We start from the raw sequence: 24,507 nt of genomic DNA, 5'->3' as shown, positions 1-24,507 counted from the left end.
ACAGTCCCTATGTGATCCCTATATGATTCCTATACAGTCCCTATGTGATCCCTATACAGTCCCTATGTGATCCCTATATGATTCCTATACAGTCCCTATATGATTCCTATACAGTCCCTCCCTATGTGATCCCTATACAGTCCCTATGTGATCCCTGTACAGTCCCTACATGTTCCCTATGTGATCCCTATCACTGGAATGAAGCGCTGGGAAGACGTCTCCGGAGATCGGAACCACAAAACACAACAATGTCACTGAAGGGGGGCGGGGCTTCCTTCTTCGGCGTCACTGGCGCCATCTTTGAAAAGGACGACTCCCGACTCCGCCGCGGCTATAAAATGTGAAGATTGATTTCCTGTGACGCGTCTTCTAAAAAAATAAAATAAACCGAACGCTTCATCCGGAGTTCCTCGTAATTCATTCCGGACACTTCCGGTTCTGTTTCCAGGAACAAAAATGGCGCCGGAGCGCTCAGTCATGTGATAGGTCACTGAGCCGACCAATCAGCGCCGCCATGGAGGTGACAGCTACGGCGTCCGGGAGGGAGATCCGGTGTGAGGGGGGAGGGGAGAGGCGATGCCGGCCACAGTCCTCAGTACATTGTACGGATATTCCCCCCATTTCTACATCGCCGTGGTCTTCATCTGCTTCCTGGTTACCTGCGGCCTGGTGCTGGGCTGGTGAGTGTCAGCCTGGTGTCATCTGAGACCTGAGAACATCCTCCTCTCCCAACTATATACAATGTGTCCTCCATTCTTCCTGTTCTTTTTCCTTCCCATATTCATTCCTTCCTTCCCTTTTCCCTTCTTCCTTCCTTAACTACATTTCTTCCTTCCCCCTTTTCCCTCTCCATTCATTTCTTTTTTCCCTCCTTTCCTTCCTTGCCTTCTTCCTTCCTTCCTTCCCTAAATTCTTTCATTTCATTCCTTCTTCCCGTTCCTTCCCTTCTTCCTCCCCTTTTCCCTTCTTTCCTTCCCATTTTCCTTCCTTCCCTTCTTTCCAATCCTCTTTCCCTACAATCCTTCCCTTCCCTTATTCCTTTCTTTATTACATTCCTTCCCTTCTTCCCGCTCTCCTTACTTCCTTCCTTCCCTTATTCCCTTCCTTCCTTTTTCTTCTTCATTCCTTTCCTTCCATCCTTTTTCTCTTTCGTTCCTTCCTTTCTTCCTTCCTTTCTTCCTTCCTTCCTTTCTTCCTTCCTTCCATACATTCCTCCCTCCTTCCTTTCTTCCCTCCCTTCTTTCCATTCTTCCTTCCCTCCCTTCTTTCCATTCTTCCTTCCCTACATTTCTTCCTGTTTATTTCCTTCCTTCACTACATTCCTTCCATTCTTCCTGCTCTTTTCTTCCTTCCCTTCCTCCCTTCTTTCCCTTTTTCCTTCCAATTGTCTTTCCTTCCTTTCTTCTCTTTTTTCTATTCTTCCTTTCCTTCTTCCTTCTCTTCTTCCTTCATTCCTTTCCTCCTTTTATTCTTTCCTTTCTACCTGCTCTTCTTCCTTTTCCTTCCTTCCCTTTTTCCTTCCCTACATTTCTACCTTCCTTTCCTGCCCTCCCGTTCTTCCTTCCTTCCCTCCTTAGATTTTCCCTACATTCTTTACTTTCATTCCTTCCTACCCTTCTTCATTACTTCCCTACTTCCTTCTCTTCTTCCTTTCTTCCTGCTCTTCTTTCTTCCCTTATTCTTTTCCTCCCCTTATTCCTCCTTTAATTTCCTTTCCTTCTTTCCTTCTTCCTTCCACTTTTCCTTCCTTTCCTCATTTATTCCTTCCTTTCTTCACTACATCCCTTGCCTACATTCTTTTCATTCTTCCTGCTCTTCTCCCTTCCTTCCCCTTTTCCCCCCTTCCTTCCTTCCTTCCCTACATCTCTCCTTTCCTTCCTTCCATTAATTACTTCCTACCCTTCTTCCTTCCTTTCTTCACTTATTCCTTTTTATCCCTTCCTTCCTTCCATCATTCCTTCCTTCCTTTCCTTCCTTCCTTTCCTTCCTTCCTTCCTTCCTTCCTTCCTTCCTTCCTTCCTTCCTTCCTTCCTTCCTTCCTTCCTTCCTTTCCTTCACTTTATTCCTTTGTATCCCTTCCTTTCCTTCCTTCCCTCCTTCCTTCTACTTCCTTTGTTTTACCTTGTCATTTCCTTTCACTTCTTTTTCTTTTCCTGTTGTGTTTTTTGTTTTTGTTTTTTCCTTTCCTTTTTTTTTCATTTCCAATTTCTTTTCCTCTCTTTTCCCTTTTTTCTTTTCTTTTCTTTTTTTTCCCCTCGTTTTTCTATTTATGTATTTTTCCTCCCTGTCTGTTATCCAGACTTCTCAGATGATATTGTGGGCGGAGGAAGTTTTGGTCCCTCTGTTGGGTCTCTATTGTTGTCCCCTCTGAGGACTTTCACCCTCCGTGTGTCCCGGTGACCCCAATAAATACAATCGCAGTTTCTTCCAGCAAATATGAGAAGACCAGACACTTCTGTCCAATGGGAAGGGTTAGAACAGCCCCACCCCCTCCAAACCACAGGGGGGGGGCAATCACTGGTTGCTGTAGCCCGGGGCCCTGTTCTCTGTGCTCGGATTGGTTATTGGGGGAGGGGCTGTGCAGAGTGCCAGGCACACGTGACGTGGAAGGTCCAAAGTTTATAAATAGACCTCGGGTCACATGACGTTATTTTTCCTGGAAGTCTGAGTGTTCTTTACTTGTTGCTCCGCCCCCAGGTTCGGTGTGGACGTTCCCGTCATCCTAAGGAATTCCGATGACTCCGCCTCCAATACTTTCCTCTCCAGGAAGCGGATGGTGCAAGTGAAGAACCCCTTTGGACTGGAGATTGTGAACCCCGATACCGCCAACATTACAAGTGAGTGATTAATGCTGGACTCAGATTGTTCCAGCTCCGTGCCCTCCCCCGCTGGCCTCTGCACCCGTGCCCTCCCCCGCTGGCCTCTGCTCCCGTGCCCTCCCCCGCCGGCCTCTGCACCCGTGCCCTCCCCCGCTGGCCTCTGCCCCCGTGTCCCTCCCCCGCTGGCCTCTGCCCCCGTGTCCCTCCCCCGCTGGCCTCTGCTCCCGTGCCCTCCCCCGCCGGCCTCTGCACCCGTGCCCTCCCCCGCTGGCCTCTGCTCCCGTGCCCTCCCCCGCCGGCCTCTGCACCCGTGCCCTCCCCCGCTGGCCTCTGCCCCCGTGTCCCTCCCCCGCTGGCCTCTGCCCCCGTGTCCCTCCCCCGCTGGCCTCTGCCCCCGTGTCCCTCCCCCGCTGGCCTCTGCTCCCGTGCCCTCCCCCGCCGGCCTCTGCACCCGTGCCCTCCCCCGCTGGCCTCTGCTCCCGTGCCCTCCCCCGCCGGCCTCTGCACCCGTGCCCTCCCCCGCTGGCCTCTGCCCCCGTGTCCCTCCCCCGCTGGCCTCTGCCCCCGTGTCCCTCCCCCGCTGGCCTCTGCCCCCGTGTCCCTCCCCCGCTGGCCTCTGCTCCCGTGTCCCTCCCCCGCTGGCCTCTGCACCCGTGCTCTCCCCCGCCGGCCTCTGCTCCCGTGTCCCTCCCCCGCCGGCCTCTGCTCCCGTGTCCCTCCCCCGCCGGCCTCTGCTCCCGTGTCCCTCCCCCGCTGGCCTCTGCACCCGTGTCCCTCCCCCGCCGGCCTCTGCACCCGTGCTCTCCCCCGCCGGCCTCTGCTCCCGTGTCCCTCCCCCGCCGGCCTCTGCTCCCGTGTCCCTCCCCCGCCGGCCTCTGCTCCCGTGTCCCTCCCCCGCCGGCCTCTGCTCCTGTGTCCCTCCCCCGCCGGCCTCTGCTCCCGTGTCCCTCCCCCGCCGGCCTCTGCTCCCGTGTCCCTCCCATCCGGCCTCTGCTCCCGTGTCCTCCACCCCTCTCTTCAATGTCCTCAACTTGGTGTTCTCCACCGTTCTTTACAAAATCCCTCCACTGGCCTCCACCCCTCTGTGCCAATCCCTCCACCCCTCTGTGCCAATCCCTCCACTGGCCTCCACCCCTCTGTGTCAATCCCTCCACTGGGCTCCACCCCTCTGTGCCAATCCCTCCACTGGCCTCCACCCCTCTGTGCCAATCCCTCCACCCCTCTGTGCCAATCCCTCCACTGGCCTCCACCCCTCTGTGTCAATCCCTCCACTGGGCTCCACCCCTCTGTGCCAATCCCTCCACTGGCCTCCACCCCTCTGTGCCAATCCCTCCACCCCTCTGTGCCAATCCCTCCACTGGCCTCCACCCCTCTGTGTCAATCCCTCCACTGGGCTCCACCCCTCTGTGCCAATCCCTCCACTGGCCTCCACCCCTCTGTGCCAATCCCTCCACTGGCCTCCACCCCTCTGTGCCAGTCCCTCCACTGGCCTCCACCCCTCTGTGCCAGTCCCTCCACTGGCCTCCACCCCTCTGTGCCAGTCCCTCCACTGGCCTCCACCCCTCTGTGCCAGTCCCTCCACTGGCCTCCACCCCTCTGTGCCAGTCCCTCCACTGGCCTCCACCCCTCTGTGCCAGTCCCTCCACTGTGCTCCACCCCTCTGTGCCAATCCCTCCACTGGCCTCCAACCCTCTGTGGCAATCCCTCCACTGTGCTCCACCCCTCTGTGCCAATCCCTTCACTGGCCTCCACCCCTCTGTGCCAATCCCTTCACTGGCCTCCACCCCTCTGTGCCAATCCCTCCACTGGCCTCCACCCCTCTGTGCCAATCCCTCCACTGGCCTCCACCCCTCTGTGCCAATCCCTCCACTGGCCTCCACCCCCCTGTGCCAATCCCTCCACTGGCCTCCACCCCCCTGTGCCAATCCCTTCACTGGCGTCCACCCCTCTGTGCCAATCCCTCCCCTGGCCTCCACCCCTCTGTGCCAATCCCTCCTGATATGCAATCCTGGGGGAGGATCGGTTACACAGCACACACACAGCCAGCCCGAGTGACCAATCTCTTCAACAGGAAATAACTGCCATTAGACTAATTACCAGCATTATTCCACCCACTTCCTCTGAGCCCAGGTTGCCCTGGACCCGCCCCCAGCCTGTGATTGGACAGTGAATAAAGAAGCAGCACAGTGGAGCTCATCTCTCTATCACTCTGCTCTCTTCTCCTATCAGCCTGCTTCTGGTCGGCATATGAAGTGATTGGCTCTTTGTGCTGCTTCTTCCTCTCACACTCCAGCCCTGCTGTACAGGAGGCTGATCCCGGGTCACGTTCAGGTGCTCGCGCTGCCTGGAGTTCAGGGGGGGTGGTCACGGCGGTGTACACTGCAGCTCACTGATAAAGTTTTGTTTGTTTTGTCCGCAGCGGGCGTGACGTTGCGGCCGCATTGCCTGGAGGAGAGCACCCTGACCTGTTACTGGGGCTGCAGCGTCCAGAAGGTGCAGGAGGTCCTCCAGAGACACGCCTACCGCTTCCTGATCAGGACCCCCGGAGCGCTGGAGGAGACGCTGAACAACCAATACCGGCACAGGGAGCAGCATGCGTATCCTTCCTCTGTGATATCCCCTCCCCCCCCCGGGTCCCCGGGCCCCCGTACTCATCCCAAAACAATGTCGTGTCCCCTCCCCCCCCATGACAGAAGGGGTCCCTTCACTTCAAGGTGTACTGTGCCACTAATTCCACCATCTTACCACCAGGGGGCAGCATATACCCAGGAACTGGATGCTTGCCTATACAACAGAGTTTGTTTATTTTCCTGGTGAAGACGGATTTTTACAACACAGAGTACATAGAGCGATGGGGGCCACTTCCTAGGTGTGGGGGGGTCTCTAATGTGACCCCCAAGATCATCAAAGAGCCACACATCATAGTGACATAGTACAGGAGACGGTCAGAGACTGCAGACATGATACAGGAGAGGGTCAGAGACTGCAGACATGATACAGGAGATGGTCAGAGACTGCAGACATAATACAGGAGAGGATCAGAGACTGCAGACATAATACAGGAGAGGGTCAGAGACTGCAGACATAATACAGGAGAGGGTCAGAGACTGCAGACATAATACAGAAGATGATCAGAGACTGCAGACATGGTCCAGGAGAGGGTCAGAGACTGGAGACATGGTCCAGGAGAGGGTCAGAGACTGGAGACATGGTCCAGGAGAGGGTCAGAGACTGGAGACATGGTCCAGGAGAGGGTCAGAGACTGGAGAAATGGTCCAGGAGAGGGTCAGAGACTGGAGACATAATACAGGAGAGGATCAGAGACTGCAGACATAATACAGGAGAGGGTCAGAGACTGCAGACATGGTCCAGGAGACGATCAGAGGCTGCAGACATGGTCCAGGAGAGGGTCAGAGACTGGAGACATGGTCCAGGAGATGATCAGAGACTGCAGACATGGTCCAGGAGAGGGTCAGAGACTGCAGACATAGTACAGGAGAGGGTCAGAGACTGGAGACATGGTCCAGGAGATGATCAGAGACTGCAGACATGGTCCAGGAGAGGGTCAGAGACTGCAGACGTAGTACAGGAGATGGTCAGAGACTGCAGACGTAGTACAGGAGATGATCAGAGACTGCAGACATGGTCCAGGAGAGGGTCAGAGACTGCAGACATGGTCCAGGAGAGGGTCAGAGACTGCAGACATGGTCCAGGAGAGGGTCAGAGACTGCAGACATAGTACAGGAGAGGGTCAGAGACTGGAGACATGGTCCAGGAGATGATCAGAGACTGCAGACATGGTCCAGGAGAGGGTCAGAGACTGCAGACGTAGTACAGGAGATGGTCAGAGACTGCAGACGTAGTACAGGAGATGGTCAGAGACTGCAGACGTAGTACAGGAGATGGTCAGAGACTGCAGACGTAGTACAGGAGAGGGTCAGAGACTGCAGACATGGTCCAGGAGAGGGTCAGAGACTGCAGACATGGTCCAGGAGAGGGTCAGAGACTGCAGACATAGTACAGGAGAGGGTCAGAGACTGCAGACGTAGTACATGGTCAGAGACTGCGTAGTACATGGTCAGAGACTGCAGACGTAGTACAGGAGAGGGTCAGAGACTGCAGACATGGTCCAGGAGAGGGTCAGAGACTGCAGACATGGTCCAGGAGAGGGTCAGAGACTGCAGACATAGTACAGGAGAGGGTCAGAGACTGCAGACATGATCCAGGAGAGGGTCAGAGACTGGAGACATGGTCCAGGAGAGGGTCAGAGACTGGAGACATGGTCCAGGAGAGGGTCAGAGACTGGGGACATCTGCTGTATGATGCCGGCCATCAGACCCCCCCCTCCCCCCACCCCCATTCTCTGCCCAGTGTCGCGCTTTCCTTAGCTCGTCCATTTAGCGTCCAGAAAGAAAGCAAAGAAGAAATTCTGGTGCGGCTGCCAGAGGACAGCGAGACGGAGGATTTTGGCGCGGTTCCCCGCACTCGTTATCCACTTATAGCTCTGCTGACGTTGTCTCATGCGGATGACCGGGAGTTGTACCCCATTGTGAGTGTCACGCCCTTCATTGTCAGAAGACAGCATGGCCGCCGCTATTCACCCTTTCCCTGCCAGGGACAATGGTCGTTTCTTGCAGGACCCCCGGGCCTCCTGTAGGTCACACAAGGGGGGCCCCGGGCAGCAGGGAATCGGTGCGTCAGGACGGGAGGACAATTACAGAACATTGCACTGTGTCTGCGTCTCTCCCTCCAGCAGCTGAAAGCAGGTTTCTCCTCCTCTCCCTACTTCCTGCTTTTAGCTGGTGGGGGGAGAGACACGGACACGGTGCATTGTTCTGTCCCACCTGCTTTCCCGGGCCCCCCTTGTGTGCCTGGGCCCCCTACAGGAGACGTACTGGTCACCCCCTTCCCCCCAGCATGGTGTCTGCTTTCATAATGTTTAGGGGGGTTTCACATGGTATTAGTGCAATAAACAGGACCGCCATCAGGAATTATGGGGCCCCTTACACAGCTGCAGGCATGGGCCCCCCCTGGAGCAGAGAACCGGGTAACCGCTGCTAATTGAGAAGTGGGCGGGGCCGTAAATTGAGAAGCGGGGGTGGTGCCACGAATTGGGGGGGGGGGGGTTGCCCTGGGGACCCCTGGGCCCCTTACAAAAAAAAAAGAAATAGTGTGTGTGTGTGTGTATATATATATATATAAAAGGGGGGGGTTGCCATCTGGGGACCTCTGGGCCCTTTAATAAAATAAATATATAAAAAAGGAGGAGTTGCCATCCGGGCCCCTGGGGATTTCTGGGCCCCTTTAATAAAAACATAAAAAAAAATATATAAAAAAAAAGGGGGGCAGGGTTGCCACCCGGGGCCCTGGGGACCTCCAGGCCCCTTTAAAAAAAAAAAGGGGGGGATGCCATCCGGGCCCCTTACAGGTGTACTGCCTGTACCCCCCTGATGGCGGCCCTGGAAATAAATTACCCAATTTGTAGGTAAAATATAAAAGATGAGGTTGCACCGAGAAATTAGATACCCAACATGTCCAGGCTTAGAATTGCGCGCGTCCATGAAATGGCGTCGGACTTCGGTACCCTACATTTCCCGCGGGTGACGCTTTAAGAGCCCCCCCCTACAGGTCATCAGTTTGGAGGTATCTGGGCCGGGAATTATTCGTCTCATTCCAGCGGGGGCAGTGATATGTAACGTGCATTTCAATCGACCTTTTTGTTTGCAGGCGCGCCCCCAACGCAGGTATTTACATTTGTACATGTGGGCATGGGGCGGGGGGGGCTCCAAAAATGTTTTTTTTGTTTTTTTTGTTTTACTAAACTTTATTTTTCATCGGCTCCAAAGTTTCTAACCTGGGGGCCGGTTTACTGTGCTTCAGACTTTAGGGGGGCCGGACTGTGGACGATGGCAGTAGAAAAGTCCCGACCAACCCCCCCCCCCCGCGGAAAAAAACATGGCCCCGTCTTTGGTGTCCATGGAAGGAACAAGTGCCCCTTCACTGGGCTCAGCAGGGAGAGGAGTAATGCCACATTGTTGGCATCAGTAAATCGAATAGTGCCCCAAGGGCCGGATCTGGCCCCTGGGCCATAGTTTGGAGACCACTGACTTAGACAAAAGGTGATGGGAATGCAAACATTTTTATCCTTCACCAGAAACCGAATAGAAGATTTCAAATGGGGGCACCAGTTCTTGTGGCAACACGTGAGCAGAGCTGTGGGAGGGGCCCAGGAGTCTCCACCCACTACAGGAGGGGGCAGAGACGAGACCCGTCCCCCTGCACAAGGAGAGAGAGCAAAGCTGTGGGAGGGGCCCAGGAGTCTCCACCTATTACAGGAGGGTGCAGACACGAGACCCACCCCCTGCACAAGGAGAGAGAGCAGAGCTGTGGGAGGAGCCCAGGAGTCTCCACCTATTACAGGAGGGGGCAGAGACAAGACCCATCCCGCTGCACAAGGAGAGAGAGCAGAGCTGTGGGAGGAGCCCAGGAGTCTCCACCTATTACAGGAGGGGGCAGAGACGAGACCCGTCCCCCTGCACAAGGAGAGAGAGCAAAGCTGTGGGAGGAGCCCAGGAGTCTCCACCTACCTTCAGGAGGGGGTGGAGACCAGACCAGCTACCTTGCACAAGGTGAGAGAGCAGAGTTGTGGGAGGAGCCCAGGAGTCTCCACCTATTACAGAAGGGGGCAGAGATGAGACCCGTCCCCCTGCATGCGCCGTCCCTAAAATTTCCCGACGTGCATTGCGCTAAATGACGTCGCAAGGACGTCATTGGTTTCCGACATTAACGTAAATGGCGTCCAGCGCCATTCACGGACGACTTACGCAAACGACGTACATTTTTAAATTTCGACGTGGGAACGACGGCCATACTTAACCTTGGTTGCCCATCATATAGCAGGGGCAACTTTACGCGTCGCAAATGCTACGGAAACGTCGTAAAAATTCACTGCGTTGACCACGCGTACGTTCGGGAATCTCGCGTAAATAGCTAATTTGCATAGACGATGGGGAAAACGACGAGGCGACACCTGGCGGCGGGAAAAAAAATTGCATCTAAGATCTGACAGCGTAAGAGCCTTGCGCCTGTCGGATCTAATGGATATCTATGTGTAACTGATTCTTAGAATCGGGCGCATAGATACGACGGCCCAGATTAGGACTTACGACGGCGCAAATGGCGTTGCGCCGTCGTAAGCCTTTTGAGAATCTGGCCCTAAGCGTACAAATAAAAAACACAAAAATGGTCCTGGCAGTGAAGGGGTCAAAAGTCATTTAAAAAAAATAATAATACAAATAAATAAATAAATTCTTCCTATATTATTATTATTATTATTTATTTTTTTATGTTTTTTTTGGCCGGACTTTGTAACACTGGGGTGGATTCAGTAAGCAATTGCGTCTGCGTAACCATAGTTACGCAGCGCAATTGCTTAGTTGCGCCGGCATAAGGACTTTTCTGTATTCAGGTAGCTCGATACGCCGACTGCAGCCTAAGATATGCGCGGCATAAGGCTCTTATGCCGTCGTATCGTAGGCTGCATTCTTGCGATGGCCGCTAGGTGGCGTTCCCGTTGTGGTCAGCGTAGAGTATGCAAATTGCATACTAACGCCGATTCACAACCCTACACGCGCCCGGCGTTCGCATTTTACGTCATTTGCGTTCGTCGGGTTCCGCGTAAGGCTGCTCCTGCTATTAGCAGGGGCTGCCAATGCTAAGTATACCCGTCGTTCCCGCGTCGCGATGTTTGAAAATTACGTCGTTTGCGTAAGTGAATCGTTCACGTTAAAGCAAATGACGTCCTTGCGATGTTATTTGCCGCAATGCACGTCGGGAAAGTTTCCCGACGGAGCATGCGCACTACGTTCGGCGCGGGAACGCGCCTAATTTAAATGATCCACGCCCCCTACGGGATCATTTAAATTACGCGCGCTTACGCCGGCCATTTTTAAGGAGCGCCCACGCAAATTACGTGGCTACTGCTTCCTGAATCAAGCGGAGCGCAAGTAATTTACGGAGGCGTAGCGTAAAAACGTAACGCTGCGCCTCCGTAAGAAGTGCGCAGCAGTACCTGAATCTAACCCAAAGTATCTGATATAAAACGTGGAATTGGCCGATGCAGAGGAAGGATATCGGGGTAGCAGGTTTTGGCGGATATATTGTTTCTCCTCTTGTGTAATTGTCCTCTGTAAACAGTCAGCCCTGCCTTTGTGTGACCCGCTGTCTGCTCTTCCTCCAGGTCTCCATGCTGAGCGTCCTCCATGTCCCGGATCGGAGTTACAGTCTCCCCTGCAGGATCCTCTATCAGTATCTGCTCACCGCGCAGGGACAGTTCTATGACCTCAAGGTAAAAATCCGGAATCTTTGTTGCCGCGTCCCAACTTGTGAAATCCGCAACGCGGCGAGCCGACCGCGCCGCATTCCAGGCACATAGAAAAAAGTCCGTTCCGGGTGCATCAAAACCAAAAGGAACGGAAAGGTCTTTAGAAGCAGCCACAGCCCGAGAAGGATCGGCAAAGACATTTGCACTCTGTGTGGAAGCAGTGGTCTCTCAGCAGAGGTCTGACCTTCTCTAATAATCCAAGCGCACATTCCCTGCTGTCTTGGGGAGCTTGGCTTGGGACTCATCAAGGAGGCATGTTGGACCTCTGCAGAGAGACCACTGCTTCCCCCCACAGAGAGCAAGAGTCCTTTTCTGTGTGGAAGCAGTGGTCTCTCTGCAGAGGTCCAATGTGCCTCCTTGATGAGTCCCAAACAGAAGGGAATATGCACTTTGATTATTGGAAAGGTCAGACCTCTGCTGAGAGACCACTGCTTCCACACAGAGAGCAAGAGGTCCGATTCTGTGTGGAAGCAGTTTTCATTTTTCTCTCAGCAGAGGTCTGACATTTACCTTTCTAATAATAAAGGGCATGCCCCCTGCTGTTTGGGGAGCTATGACTGGGATTGAGCAAGGGGGCATGTTAGAACCTCTGCAGAGGGACCACTGCTTCCTCATAGGGAGCAAGGGTCCTTTTCTGTGTGGAAGCAGTGGTCTCTCAGCAGAGATCTGACATTCCATTATCCTTTCCAATAAACTGCACATTCCCTTCTGGTTGGGACTCATCAAGGAGGCATGTTGGACCTCTGCAGAGAGATCACTGCTTTCCCCACAGAGAGCAAGACTCCTTTTCTGTGTAGAAGCAGTGGTCTCTCAGCAGAGGTCTGATATGTCATTTACAAGTAAGCAAAGTTCATGCTCCCTACTGATTGGAGGAGCTCTGGCTGGGACTCAGCAATGGGACATGTCAGACCTCTGCAGAGAGACCACTGCTTTCCCCACAGAGAGCAAGAGTCATTTTCTGTGTGGAAGCAGTGATCTCTCTGCAGAGATCTGACATTCCCCTTTCCAATAATCAAAGTGCATATTCCCTGCTGTTTAGGAGCTCTGGTTGGGACTCATCAAGGGGACATGTCAGACCTCTGCAGAGAGACCACTGCTTTCCCCACAGAGAGCAAGAGTCCGTTTCTGTGTGGAAGCAGTGATCTCTCAGCAGAGGTCTGACATGCCCCCTTGCAGTGAGTAAAGCGCACCCTCCCTGATTATTGGGTGGTTCTGGCTGGGATTCAGCAAAGGGGACATGTTGGACCTCTGCAGAGAGACCACTGCTTCCACGCAGAAAAGGACTCTTGCTCTCTGTGGGGGAAGCAGTGGTCTCTACACAAAGATTCTAACACGCCCCCCTTGCCGAGTGCCAGCCAGAGCTTTCCTAAATCAGTAGGGAGCATGAACTTTTCTTACTTGAAAAGGGGCATATCAGATACTCTGCTGAGAGACCACTGCTTCCATACAGAAAAGGACTCTCTGTGGGGGGAAAGCAGTGGTCTCTCTGCAGAGGTCCAACATGCCTCCCTGCAGAGAGCAAAAGTTCTTCATGCTGGCAGTGGATAGGCTTAGCTGACCTTTTTGTTTCGATGTGCCTGGGGCTGTTTTGTAAGGAAGACCTCGAACCCTTTCACACTTTGTGCGACCGGAAAGTTGCGCAATTTTGCCACCATTTTCATGCGTCTTTAACCGCTTGCAGACCAGCGCACGTTTACATCGTCAGAATGGCACAGACAGGCGAATGAGGGTACGGGGATGTCCCTTTAAATTTGCCGCCATGTGGGTTCTCGCAGTGGCGTCACTAGGGTTGGTGTCACCCGGTGCGGTAAAACATGGTGTCACCCCCCCCTCTGTCTAGGCTGCCCAGCACCAAGCAGGCAGCGCACGGGCACGGGGCACACCCCAAACCAGCCCCTGTAAATGATAGTATAGGGCAGTATAGTGGCAGGTTAGTGTAGTATAGAGTGGTATAGTGGCAGGTTGGTGTAGTGGGGTGGTATAGGGCATGTTGGGGTGATATAGGGTAGTTTGGGGTGGTAATGGGCAAGTTAGGGTTGCATAGGGCAAGTTAGGGTAGTACAGGGCAGGTTGGGGTGGTATAGTGCAAGTTAGGGTGGCATAGGGCAGATTGGAGTGGTATAGGGCAAGTTAGGGTGGCACAGGGCAAGTATAGTGGCAGGTTAGGGTAGTATAGAGTGGTATAGTGGCAGGTTGGTGTAGTGGGGTGGTATATGACAGGTTAAGGTGGTATAGGGCATGTTGGGGTGATATAGGGTAGTTTGGGGTGGTATAGGGCAAGTTAGGGTGGTACAGGGCAGGTTGGGGTGGTACATGGCAAGTTGGGGTGGTACAGGGCAGGCTGGGGTGGTACAGGGCTGTTTGGGGGGGTACAGGGAAGGCTGGGGTGGGGGTACAGGGCAGACTGGGTGGCACAGGGCCGGCTGGGGTGGTACAGGGCAGGCTGGGGTGGTACAGGGCAGGCTGGGTGGCACAGGGCAGGCTGGGGTGGCACAGGGCAGACTGGGGTGGTACAGGGCAAGCTGGGGTGGTACAGGGCAGACTGGGGTGGTACAGGGCAGGCTGGGGTGGTACAGGGCAGGCTGGGGTGGTACAGGGCAGGCTGGGGTGGTACAGGGCAGGCTGGGGTGGTACAGGGCAGGCTGGGGTGGTACAGGGCAGGCTGGGGTGGTACAGGGCAGGCTGGGGTGGTACAGGGCAGACTGGGGTGGTACAGGGCAAGCTGGGGTGGTACAGGGCAGACTGGGGTGGTACAGGGCAGGCAGGGGTGGTACAGGGCCGGCTGGGGTGGCACAGGGTAGGCTGGGCATGTCAGCTAAAAAAAAAAAAAACACGGGATGGTGTCACCCCTCTAGCGGTGTCACCCGGTGCGGACCGCACCCCCCTAGCAACGCCTCTGGGCTCTCGTGAGCTCCGTGACCGCGCCCGCTGGTGTCCCGCGATCGTGTCACGGAGCGGAAGAACGTGGGGGGGGGGTTGCCGTTGTAAAGAAGGCATCTCCCTGTTCTGCCTAGTGACAGGACACTGATCGTCTGTTCCCTCTCATCGGGAGCAATGATCAGTGACGTGTCACTTGTATCCCCGCCCCCACACAGTTAGAATCACTCCCTAGGACACACTTAACCCCTTCCTCACCCCCCCCCCCCCCCAGTAGGAAAAGGGGCGTTACCGCTCCAGGTGGACAATCAATAGCTTCTCAGGAGACCCGGAGTGCCGGCAACGCACAAGGCAAATTGTGAATGGACAGCCGCACTTCCAAAGAACCCTTGGGTTGTCTTTATTAGGTGCTTAATCATGGCATGATTAAGCACTGACCGCAGGACGAAACGCGTAGGCTGCGATCTCCACTGCTTTGCTGTACTTTGTAGTGCATTTTTACCCTTTTGCTGTACTTTGTAGTGCATTTTTACCCTTTTAAAAAAAAATAAAGACAACCTAAGAGTTTTTCGGAAGTGCGGCTGAATTTGGAAGCTGATTGGTTGCTCTGCACATCGGCCCCGCCCCCCCCTGTTATTATCTCTCAGAGGGGGAGGGTCAGCCCTAGGAGCCAATCAGACTCCGCAGCATTGCACATGTGATGAAGTCCAGTTTTAGTAAATAAGCCCCTCCCATCTTATTGTTGTTGTTATTCTGTGTGATGTAAAGTTTTGTTTGTTGTCAATTCCAGCAACTTTATATGTCTACGAGCGAGCCGACGCCGGAGTGTGCCGAGGAGAGCCGGGACTGTGCCAGGGACACGGAGCTCCTGCAGAGGTTGGGGCTGTCCGAGGAGGGGGAGGGGGCGCAGGACGGCGGGGGCAAGGACTGCGTTGTCTGTCAGAATGACACGGTGAACTGGGTGCTCCTGCCATGCCGCCACGTCTGCCTGTGTGACGGCTGCCTGACCCGATTCCAGCACTGCCCCATATGCCGGCAGTTTGTACAAGAAACCTTCCCGCTGCGCAGCAGAACACCGCCAACCGGGTGAGGACCACCGAGGCCGGAACGTCCAACCGTACCCATCACACCCGTCCCGGCACCGGAACACCCTGCCCACCCTCATAATTACACTGCTGCGGTTTGGTATGGGGGTAGTTTCCCACCGGTATGGTAAGGGGGGTAGTTTCCAATCGGTATGGTAAGGGGGGTAGTTTCCCACCGATATGGTATTGGGGGGGTCAGTTTCCAATTGGTATGGTAAGGGGGGTAGTTTCCCCCTGGTATGGTAAGGGGGGTAGTTTCCCCCTGGTATGGTAAGGGGGGTAGTTTCCCCCTGGTATGGTAAGGGGGGTAGTTTCCCACCGGTATGGTAAGGGGGGGTAGTTTCCCACCGGTATGGTAAGGGGGGGTAGTTTCCCACCGGTATGGTAAGGGGGGTAGTTTCCCACCGGTATGGTAAGGGGGGTAGTTTCCCCCCGGTATGGTAAGGGGGGGTAGTTTCCCCCCGGTATGGTAAGGGGGGGTAGTTTCCCACTGGTATGGTAAGGGGGGTAGTTTCCCACTGGTATGGTAAGGGGGGTAGTTTCCCACCGGTATGGTAAGGGGGGTAGTTTCCCACCGGTATGGTAAGGGGGGTAGTTTCCCACCGGTATGGTAAGGGGGGTAGTTTCCCCCTGGTATGGTAAGGGGGTAGTTTCCCATCGGTATGGTAAGGGGGGTAGTTTCCCACCAGTATGGTAAGGGGGTTATTTACCCATCGGTATGGTAAGGGGGGTAGTTTCCTACCAGTATGGTAAGGGGGGTAGTTTCCCCCTGGTATGGTATTGGGGGGGTAGTTTCCCACCAGGAATGGTAAGGGGGGTAGTTTCCCCCTGGTATGGTAAGGGGGGGTAGTTTCCCCCTGGTATGGTAAGGGGGGTAGTTTCCCACCGGTATGGTAAGGGGGGTAGTTTCCCACCGGTATGGTAAGGGGGGTAGTTTCCCCCTGGTATGGTAAGGGGGGTAGTTTCCCACCGGTATGGTAAGGGGGGTAGTTTCCCCCTGGTATGGTAAGGGGGGTAGTTTCCCACCGGTATGGTAAGGGGGGTAGTTTCCTACCAGTATGGTAAGGGGGGTAGTTTCCCCCTGGTATGGTAAGGGGGGTAGTTTCCCCCTGGTATGGTAAGGGGGGTAGTTTCCCCCTGGTATGGTAAGGGGGGTAGTTTCCCCCTGGTATGGTAAGGGGGGTAGTTTCCCCCTGGTATGGTAAGGGGGGTAGTTTCCCACCGGTATGGTAAGGGGGGTAGTTTCCCACCGGTATGGTAAGGGGGGTAGTTTCCCACCGGTATGGTAAGGGGGGTAGTTTCCCACCGGTATGGTAAGGGGGGTAGTTTCCCACCGGCATGGTAAGGGGGGGTAGTTTCCCACCGGTATGGTAAGGGGGGTAGTTTCCCACCGGTATGGTAAGGGGGGTCAGTTACCCACCAGTATGGTAAGGGGGTTATTTACCCCCTGGTATGGTAAGGGGGGTAGTTTCCCACCGGTATGGTATTGGGGGGTAGTTTCCCCCTGGTATGGTAAGGGGGGTAGTTTCCAATCGGTATGGTAAGGGGGGTAGTTTCCCATCGGTATGGTAAGGGGGGTAGTTTCCCCCTGGTATGGTAAGGGGGGTAGTTTCCCCCTGGTATGGTAAGGGGGGTAGTTTCCCCCTGGTATGGTAAGGGGGGTAGTTTCCCCCTGGTATGGTAAGGGGGGTAGTTTCCCCCTGGTATGGTAAGGGGGGTAGTTTCCCCCCGGTATGGTAAGGGGGGTAGTTTCCCCCCGGTATGGTAAGGGGGGTAGTTTCCCCCCGGTATGGTAAGGGGGGTAGTTTCCCCCTGGTATGGTAAGGGGGGTAGTTTCCCCCTGGTATGGTAAGGGGGGTAGTTTCCCACCGGTATGGTAAGGGGGGTAGTTTCCCACCGGTATGGTAAGGGGGGTAGTTTCCCACCGGTATGGTAAGGGGGGTAGTTTCCCACCGGTATGGTAAGGGGGGTAGTTTCCCACCGGTATGGTAAGGGGGGTAGTTTCCCCCCGGTATGGTAAGGGGGGTAGTTTCCCCCTGGTATGGTAAGGGGGGTAGTTTCCCCCTGGTATGGTAAGGGGGGTAGTTTCCCACCGGTATGGTAAGGGGGGGTAGTTTCCCACCGGTATGGTAAGGGGGGTAGTTTCCCACCGGTATGGTAAGGGGGGTAGTTTCCCCCTGGTATGGTAAGGGGGGTAGTTTCCCCCTGGTATGGTAAGGGGGGTAGTTTCCCACCGGTATGGTAAGGGGGGTAGTTTCCCCCTGGTATGGTAAGGGGGGTAGTTTCCCACCGGTATGGTAAGGGGGGTAGTTTCCCACCGGTATGGTAACGGGGGTAGTTTCCCCCTGGTATGGTAAGGGGGGTAGTTTCCCCCTGGTATGGTAAGGGGGGTAGTTTCCCCCTGGTATGGTAAGGGGGGTAGTTTCCCCCTGGTATGGTAAGGGGGGTAGTTTCCCCCTGGTATGGTAAGGGGGGTAGTTTCCCACCGGTATGGTAAGGGGGGTAGTTTCCCACCGGTATGGTAAGGGGGGTAGTTTCCCACCGGTATGGTAAGGGGGGGTAGTTTCCCACCGGTATGGTAAGGGGGGTAGTTTCCCACCGGTATGGTAAGGGGGGTAGTTTCCCCCCGGTATGGTAAGGGGGGTAGTTTCCCCCTGGTATGGTAAGGGGGGTAGTTATTCACCGGAATGTTCTAGAAGTGAGAAGCCGGTGCATTTGCAGGAACCGCACACACATTGAGGCTCCATAATGGTCTCTGGTGGAAACTGAGCCCAGGATACCGGCGCTGACACACCGGATTGCTGACCACTGAGCCTCCTCAAGGGCCCCTTTCACACCGATCCGGTGCACTTCCCCTACAGTGCCGGTGCCATAGACTTCTATTATGTCCCGCATGTTTCGGTGTGCTTCCAGAGAGTGCGCCTTGGGACGTGGATGACGTCTTCGGCAAAGCGCAGCCAACAATCGTGAAAACCGCGGGTACATTGCGCCGCGCCATTGCTGCCGGATCGGTGTGAAAGGAGCGCTGATGGCCAGGCTCGTATTTTATAAAAGCCGATAATTGGAATCGAGTGTTCACTAAGACTCCGTTCACACTTGTATGACTCCGATCTCGTGCGACTTTAGAGCAGGGCCGATCCTCGGGTCACAGACGCCTGGGTGCAGAAATATTTCTGGCACCCCCACATGGGCGTGGTCATCTTACTAACTCCTCCCCTTTACACATTCTATGGCTACGACTCAAACACAGAGATGCTCCCCTAAGAAGTCTTCATTAGTGTCCCATATCAGAGCCCCCCACAGCAGGTGTCCCCATCAGAGCCCCCCACATCAGGTGTCCCCCATCAGAGCCCCCCACAGCAGGTGTCCCCATCAGAGCCCCCCACATCAGGTGTCCCCCATCAGAGCCCCCCACAGCAGGTGTCCCCCATCAGAGCCCCCCACAGCAGGTGTCCCCATCAGAGCCCCCCACATCAGGTGTCCCCCATCAGAGCCCCCCACATCAGGTGTCCCCATCAGAGCCCCCCACATCAGGTGTCCCCATCAGAGCCCCCCACAGCAGGTGTCCCCCATCAGAGCCCCCCCACATCAGGTGTCCCCCATCAGAGCCCCCCACATCAGGTGTCCCCATCAGAGCCCCCCACAGCAGGTGTCCCCCATCAGAGCCCCCCACATCAGGTGTCCCCATCAGAGCCCCCCACAGCAGGTGTCCCCCATCAGAGCCCCCCCACATCAGGTGTCCCCCATCAGAGCCCCCCCACATCAGGTGTCCCCCATCAGAGCCCCCCACATCAGGTGTCCCCATCAGAGCCCCCCACAGCAGGTGTCCCCCATCAGAGCCCCCCCACATCAGGTGTCCCCCATCAGAGCCCCCCACATCAGGTGTCCCCATCAGAGCCCCCCACATCAGGTGTCCCCCATCAGAGCCCCCCACATCAGGTGTCCCCCATCAGAGCCCCCCACAGCAGGTGTCCCCCATCCGAGCCCCCCCACATCAGGTGTCCCCCATCAGAGCCCCCCACAGCAGGTGTCCCCATCAGAGCCCCCCACATCAGGTGTCCCCATCAGAGCCCCCCACAGCAGGTGTCCCCCATCAGAGCCCCCCCCACATCAGGTGTCCCCCATCAGAGCCCCCCCACATCAGGTGTCCCCCATCAGAGCCCCCCACAGCAGGTGTCCCCATCAGAGCCCCCCACATCAGGTGTCCCCCATCAGAGCCCCCCCCACATCAGGTGTCCCCCATCAGAGCCCCCCCACATCAGGTGTCCCCCATCAGAGCCCCCCACAGCAGGTGTCCCCATCAGAGCCCCCCACATCAGGTGTCCCCATCAGAGCCCCCCCACATCAGGTGTCCCCATCAGAGCCCCCCACATCAGGTGTCCCCCATCACGGAAGTGCACGGAATGATTGGCAGCAGCTCCGGCCAACCCAGAAGCCTCTCATCACACCGCCTATGGGAGAAGAGCCGACACACGCAGAGGGGGCGGGGCAGACAGGAGACGGCTCCACGCACACCGGACAGAATTAATTAGTGGAGCCTCGTGCCGGAACGTGTTCCAGTACTAGGCTCCGCTGTGGTACCCAGCCCGGATTCCGGGGGCAGCGGGAGGTATGCGCTCTTGTCAGTGGCCAGCGGAGAGAGCAAGCGGGATGGGGAACCGCAGCACCCGCTACATGCGCTCCGCCTCTGGACACAGACAAGGAGGAGGGAGGGAAGCACTTTGGAGCTTCAGCGCCCCCACCTCTGCGGCGCCTGGGTGCGGAGCACCCCGTGTGCCCTGCCTAGGATCGGCCCTGCTTTGGAGCGCAACTTTGACTCGACTTTGGATAGGTGCGACTTTGGCTTTGACCAATGATAATGGACAGCTGTCCCACGTATAACATTCAGGTGAGGATTACATTGCAGTCTATGGCACTCGGGTGGCATGAAAGTCGCACCAAAGTAGTGCAGGAACCTTTTTCAAGTCGCACATATTTGAACGGTTGTCATTGAAAGACATGGGGTGCGACTTTAATATCCAAAGCCGCATAAGTGTGAATGGAGCCTAATGGGGTAGTTTACGTCCTCCCAAAATCTGAAAAGGTGAACACATTTACAACACCACCCCCCCCCCCACAAACCCCGTCCTGACCAAACCCCCCCCCCTTCCCAAGCCCGGTCTGCACAGCACTTACCCCATCCCAGACTGGGCCCGGCACCCGCAGTCGGGGGTCACATGGAAGGCTCCTGGAGCGATATGGTTTGGAACTGATCGGTCACCTTGGTGATAATTGGTCGGTTTTGGCTACAAATTTTACTTTGATTTTATTTCATTTTAAACGTGAAGTTTTGTCTTTGTAGCCATAAAAATATAAGTTTGTGACATTAGGGGGTCCGTTTATAAATGCCCCCCCCCCCCCCCCCCCCCGGACTTCACACGATCCCAAACGCCACATACCACCACATGCGCTATGTGTTACTTTTATTTATGATTTCTCTGCGGCACATTTATAGTCCCAAGGACTTCCCTCGCCCCTCCCCCCTCACCCTCTTTGTGGGTCGGACCCCTTTATTGTCTTACAAGGGGTGGTGTCCATAGTTGGTGTCTATTGGGCACTCCCACATAATTCCAACCAATACCAACATTCTCCAGGGACGGAGCTCCGCCTCCAACTGACAATCTCATACATCACAGGAAATCCAAATGTATTATTTTTAAAGTTTTTTTTCTCTATTTAAAGCTTTTTTGTTTGTTTTTAACATTTGAATGCGAATAGAATCCGACCAATGGGATTCATTTTATCAACAAGTAAAATATGAAGAAAATCTTCTGTCTGTGTTTTTATTTAAGATTTAGGAATATAAGTGGCAGCCACCTTTTTCTAATTACGTGTGCAGCCTCTGCTTCCTGAGTGTGCAGCCTCTGCTTCCTGAGTGTGCAGCCTCTGCTTCCTCTGCTTCCCGAGTGTGCTTCCTCTGCTTCCCGAGTGTGCAGCCTCTGCTTCCTCAGTTTGCAGCCTCTGCTTCCCAAGTGTGCAGCCTCTGCTTCCCGAAGGTGCAGCCTCTGCTTCCCGAGTGTGCAGCCTCTGCTTCCTCTGCTTCCTGAGTGTGCAGCCTCTGCTTCCTGAGTGTGCGGCCTCTGCTTCCTCTGCTTCCCGAGTGTGCAGCCTCTGCTTCCCGAGTGTGCAGCCTCTGCTTCCTCAGTTTGCAGCCTCTGCTTCCCAAGTGTGCAGCCTCTGCTTCCCGAAGGTGCAGCCTCTGCTTCCCGAGTGTGCAGCCTCTGCTTCCCGAGTGTGCAGCCTCTGCTTCCCGAGTGTGCAGCCTCTGCTTCCTCTGCTTCCTGAGTGTGCAGCCTCTGCTTCCTCTGCTTCCCGAGTGTGCAGCCTCTGCTTCCCGAGTGTGCGGCCTCTGCTTCCCGAGTGTGCGGCCTCGGCTTCCCGAGTGTGCGGCCTCGGCTTCCCGAGTGTGCGGCCTCGGCTTCCCGAGTGTGCGGCCTCGGCTTCCCGAGTGTGCGGCCTCCGCTTCCCGAGTGTGCAGCCTCCGCCTCCCGAGTGTGCGGCCTCTGCTTCCCAAGTGTGCGGCCTGTGCTTCCCGAGTGTGTGGCCTGTGCTTCCCGCGTGTGCAGCCTCTGCTTCCCGAGTGTGCGGCCTGTGCTTCCCGAGTGTGCGGCCTCCGCTTCCCGAGTGTGCAGCCTCCGCCTCCCGAGTGTGCGGCCTCTGCTTCCCAAGTGTGCGGCCTGTGCTTCCCGAGTGTGTGGCCTGTGCTTCCCGCGTGTGCAGCCTCTGCTTCCCGAGTGTGCGGCCTGTGCTTCCCGAGTGTGCGGCCTCTGCTTCCCGCGTGTGCAGCCTCTACTTCCAGAATGTGCAGCCTCTGATTCCTGAATATGCAGCCTCTTCTTCCTGAGTGTACAGTCTCTCTGTTTCCTGAGTGTGCAGCCTCTGATTCCTCTGCTTCCTGAATGTGCAGCCTCTGCTTCCTGAGTATTGTGTAAAAAAGGCTTCTGCGCTACTATGGCAGCGGGCGCATGGTGGCAGATTCAAACCGACATAAATATACGTTGATTTGCCTGTCGGTGCCATTCTGCCGACGTATACATACAGGAGCCGGCCCTTAACCGGTTAAAATCTGCAGGTTTTAATAAAATAATCCTCTGGTGATCCCGCCATGAAGGTCCTCGTTCCGCCACTTCCTGGTGTAGGGTCAGCCCATCACGTGGGCTTTTTTCGGTGCAGATCCTTTACAGGCATTTTCCACCGTTTTTCATGATCAGGTGACCCGCCCTGAAAAGTGCCATACAGTCATCGGCGGGATGCATGTAGACAGGAAGTGGCTACAAAAAATCCGCAGGAGATCAGCAACACGGAGATGTCACGTGTGAGAACAAGGATTTCATTGGTGGAATTTATACGATGATACGCGGCGCTTTAGCAAAGGAAATGTTCGACATCTACAGAAGTATAAGCTGTTGCATTACGTCAGTGCTGCAGTTCCCTACTTGTCCACTAGGGGGAGTGTGAAGAATGCTGTATTGTCACCGGGGAGGGGGGGGAACCTTCAATGTCACTGGGGAGGGGGGCAGCCGGGAGGGGGGGGAACCTTCAATGTATTCATTCATCGCTATGCTAATTCTGGAAGTCATTGCACAGCGATACACCACCAGCCCAACTCATGGGACATCTGTATGATAGGAAAACAAAAGACCGTCTTCATCCCGTCACTGCCCACGCCTAGCGGAGAGTCCGATGGAAGAGTGAGATACGGGGGGGGGGGGGGGGAGAGTATGGTCACTCATAAAAATAAAATCTATTATATCAGTAAAATTTAAAGGATCACATCAGTAAAATTGAATAACAATACAAAGAATAGTTCTTACTGACAATCCAATATAAGATGATTGGAAGAATCTCCTTTCATGCTGTGAGCTCTGCCTGTCTGCTGGCCGTCTCTTTCCACAACTTCCTGCATTCCCAGCATGCTCTATTTCTAAGGACTACAAATCCCATGGTACATTGCTTCCTGTACTGACTCCGCTTCATGAAACCCCTCCCCTCAGAAGGCGCCACAACTTCCTGCATTCCCAGCATGCTCTATTTCTAAGGACTACATATCCCACGGTACATTGCTTCCTGTACTGACTCTGTTTCCTGAAACCCCTCCCCTCAGAAGGCGCCACAACTTCCTGCATTCCCAGCATGCTCTATTTCTAAGGACTACATATCCCATGGTACATTGCTTCCTGTACTGACTCTGTTTCCTGAAACCCCTCCCCTCAGAAGGCGCCACAACTTCCTGCATTCCCAGCATGCTCTATTTCTAAGGACTACATATCCCATGGTACATTGCTTCCTGTACTGACTCCGCTTCATGAAACCCCTCCCCTCAGAAGGCGCCACAACTTCCTGCATTCCCAGCATGCTCTATTTCTAAGGACTACATATCCCATGGTACATTGCTTCCTGTACTGACTCCGTTTCCTGAAACCCCTCCCCTCAGAAGGCGCCACAACTTCCTGCATTCCCAGCATGCTCTATTTCTAAGGACTACATATCCCATGGTACATTGCTTCCTGTACTGACTCCGTTTCCTGAAACCCCTCCCCTCAGAAGGCGTCACAACTTCCTGCATTCCCAGCATGCTCTATTTCTAAGGACTACATATCCCATGGTACATTGCTTCCTGTACTGACTCCGCTTCCTGACATCCCTCCCCTCAGAAGGCGCCACAACTTCCTGCATTCCCAGCATGCTCTATTTCTAAGGACTACATATCCCATGGTACGTTGCTTCCTGTACTGACTCCGTTTCCTGAAACCCCTCCCCTCAGAAGGCGCCACAACTTCCTGCATTCCCAGCATGCTCTATTTCTAAGGACTACATATCCCATGGTACATTGCTTCCTGTACTGACTCCGTTTCCTGAAACCCCTCCCCTCAGAAGGCGTCACAACTTCCTGCATTCCCAGCATGCTCTATTTCTAAGGACTACATATCCCATGGTACATTGCTTCCTGTACTGACTCCGCTTCCTGAAACCCCTCCCCTCAGAAGGCGTCACAACTTCCTGCATTCCCAGCATGCTCTATTTCTAAGGACTACATATCCCATGGTACATTGCTTCCTGTACTGACTCCGCTTCCTGAAACCCCTCCCCTCAGAAGGCAGGCTCTGTGAAATGTGTGACGCAGCAGTGCCTACGCACAGGGCATGGTGACTCCGGGTCACAGAATTCCAGGGAGGAAACGTGTGGGGTCTTCACAATCTTCATAGGAGAAGAGAAATAATCCTCACCTTGATTCTGGAGACGTCCCCTGCAGTAAGTACATTTGGCCACTAGATGTGTTAAATGACCACCAGCTTCATTCTAC

General features: G+C 54.9%; 1 protein-coding gene across 1 annotated transcript; it reads left to right on the top strand.

Annotated features, from left to right (window-relative positions):
- The first annotated feature begins 485 nt into the window (after positions 1–485).
- On the top strand, positions 486–15,335 carry CGRRF1 (cell growth regulator with ring finger domain 1). Its single transcript, XM_040332075.1, has 6 exons — positions 486–680; positions 2,698–2,837; positions 5,239–5,416; positions 7,221–7,368; positions 11,059–11,166; positions 14,870–15,335. The coding sequence occupies exons 1-6, from the start codon at positions 577–579 to the stop codon at positions 15,167–15,169; spliced, it is 978 nt and encodes a 325-aa protein (XP_040188009.1). The 5' UTR covers positions 486–576; the 3' UTR covers positions 15,170–15,335.
- The last annotated feature ends 9,172 nt before the right edge of the window (positions 15,336–24,507 follow it).

Source organism: Rana temporaria, chromosome 13 (genome assembly GCF_905171775.1).
Source record: "Rana temporaria chromosome 13, aRanTem1.1, whole genome shotgun sequence".
NCBI classification, from domain to species: domain Eukaryota; kingdom Metazoa; phylum Chordata; class Amphibia; order Anura; family Ranidae; genus Rana; species Rana temporaria.
This window is presented reverse-complemented; position numbering and strand designations above follow the sequence as displayed.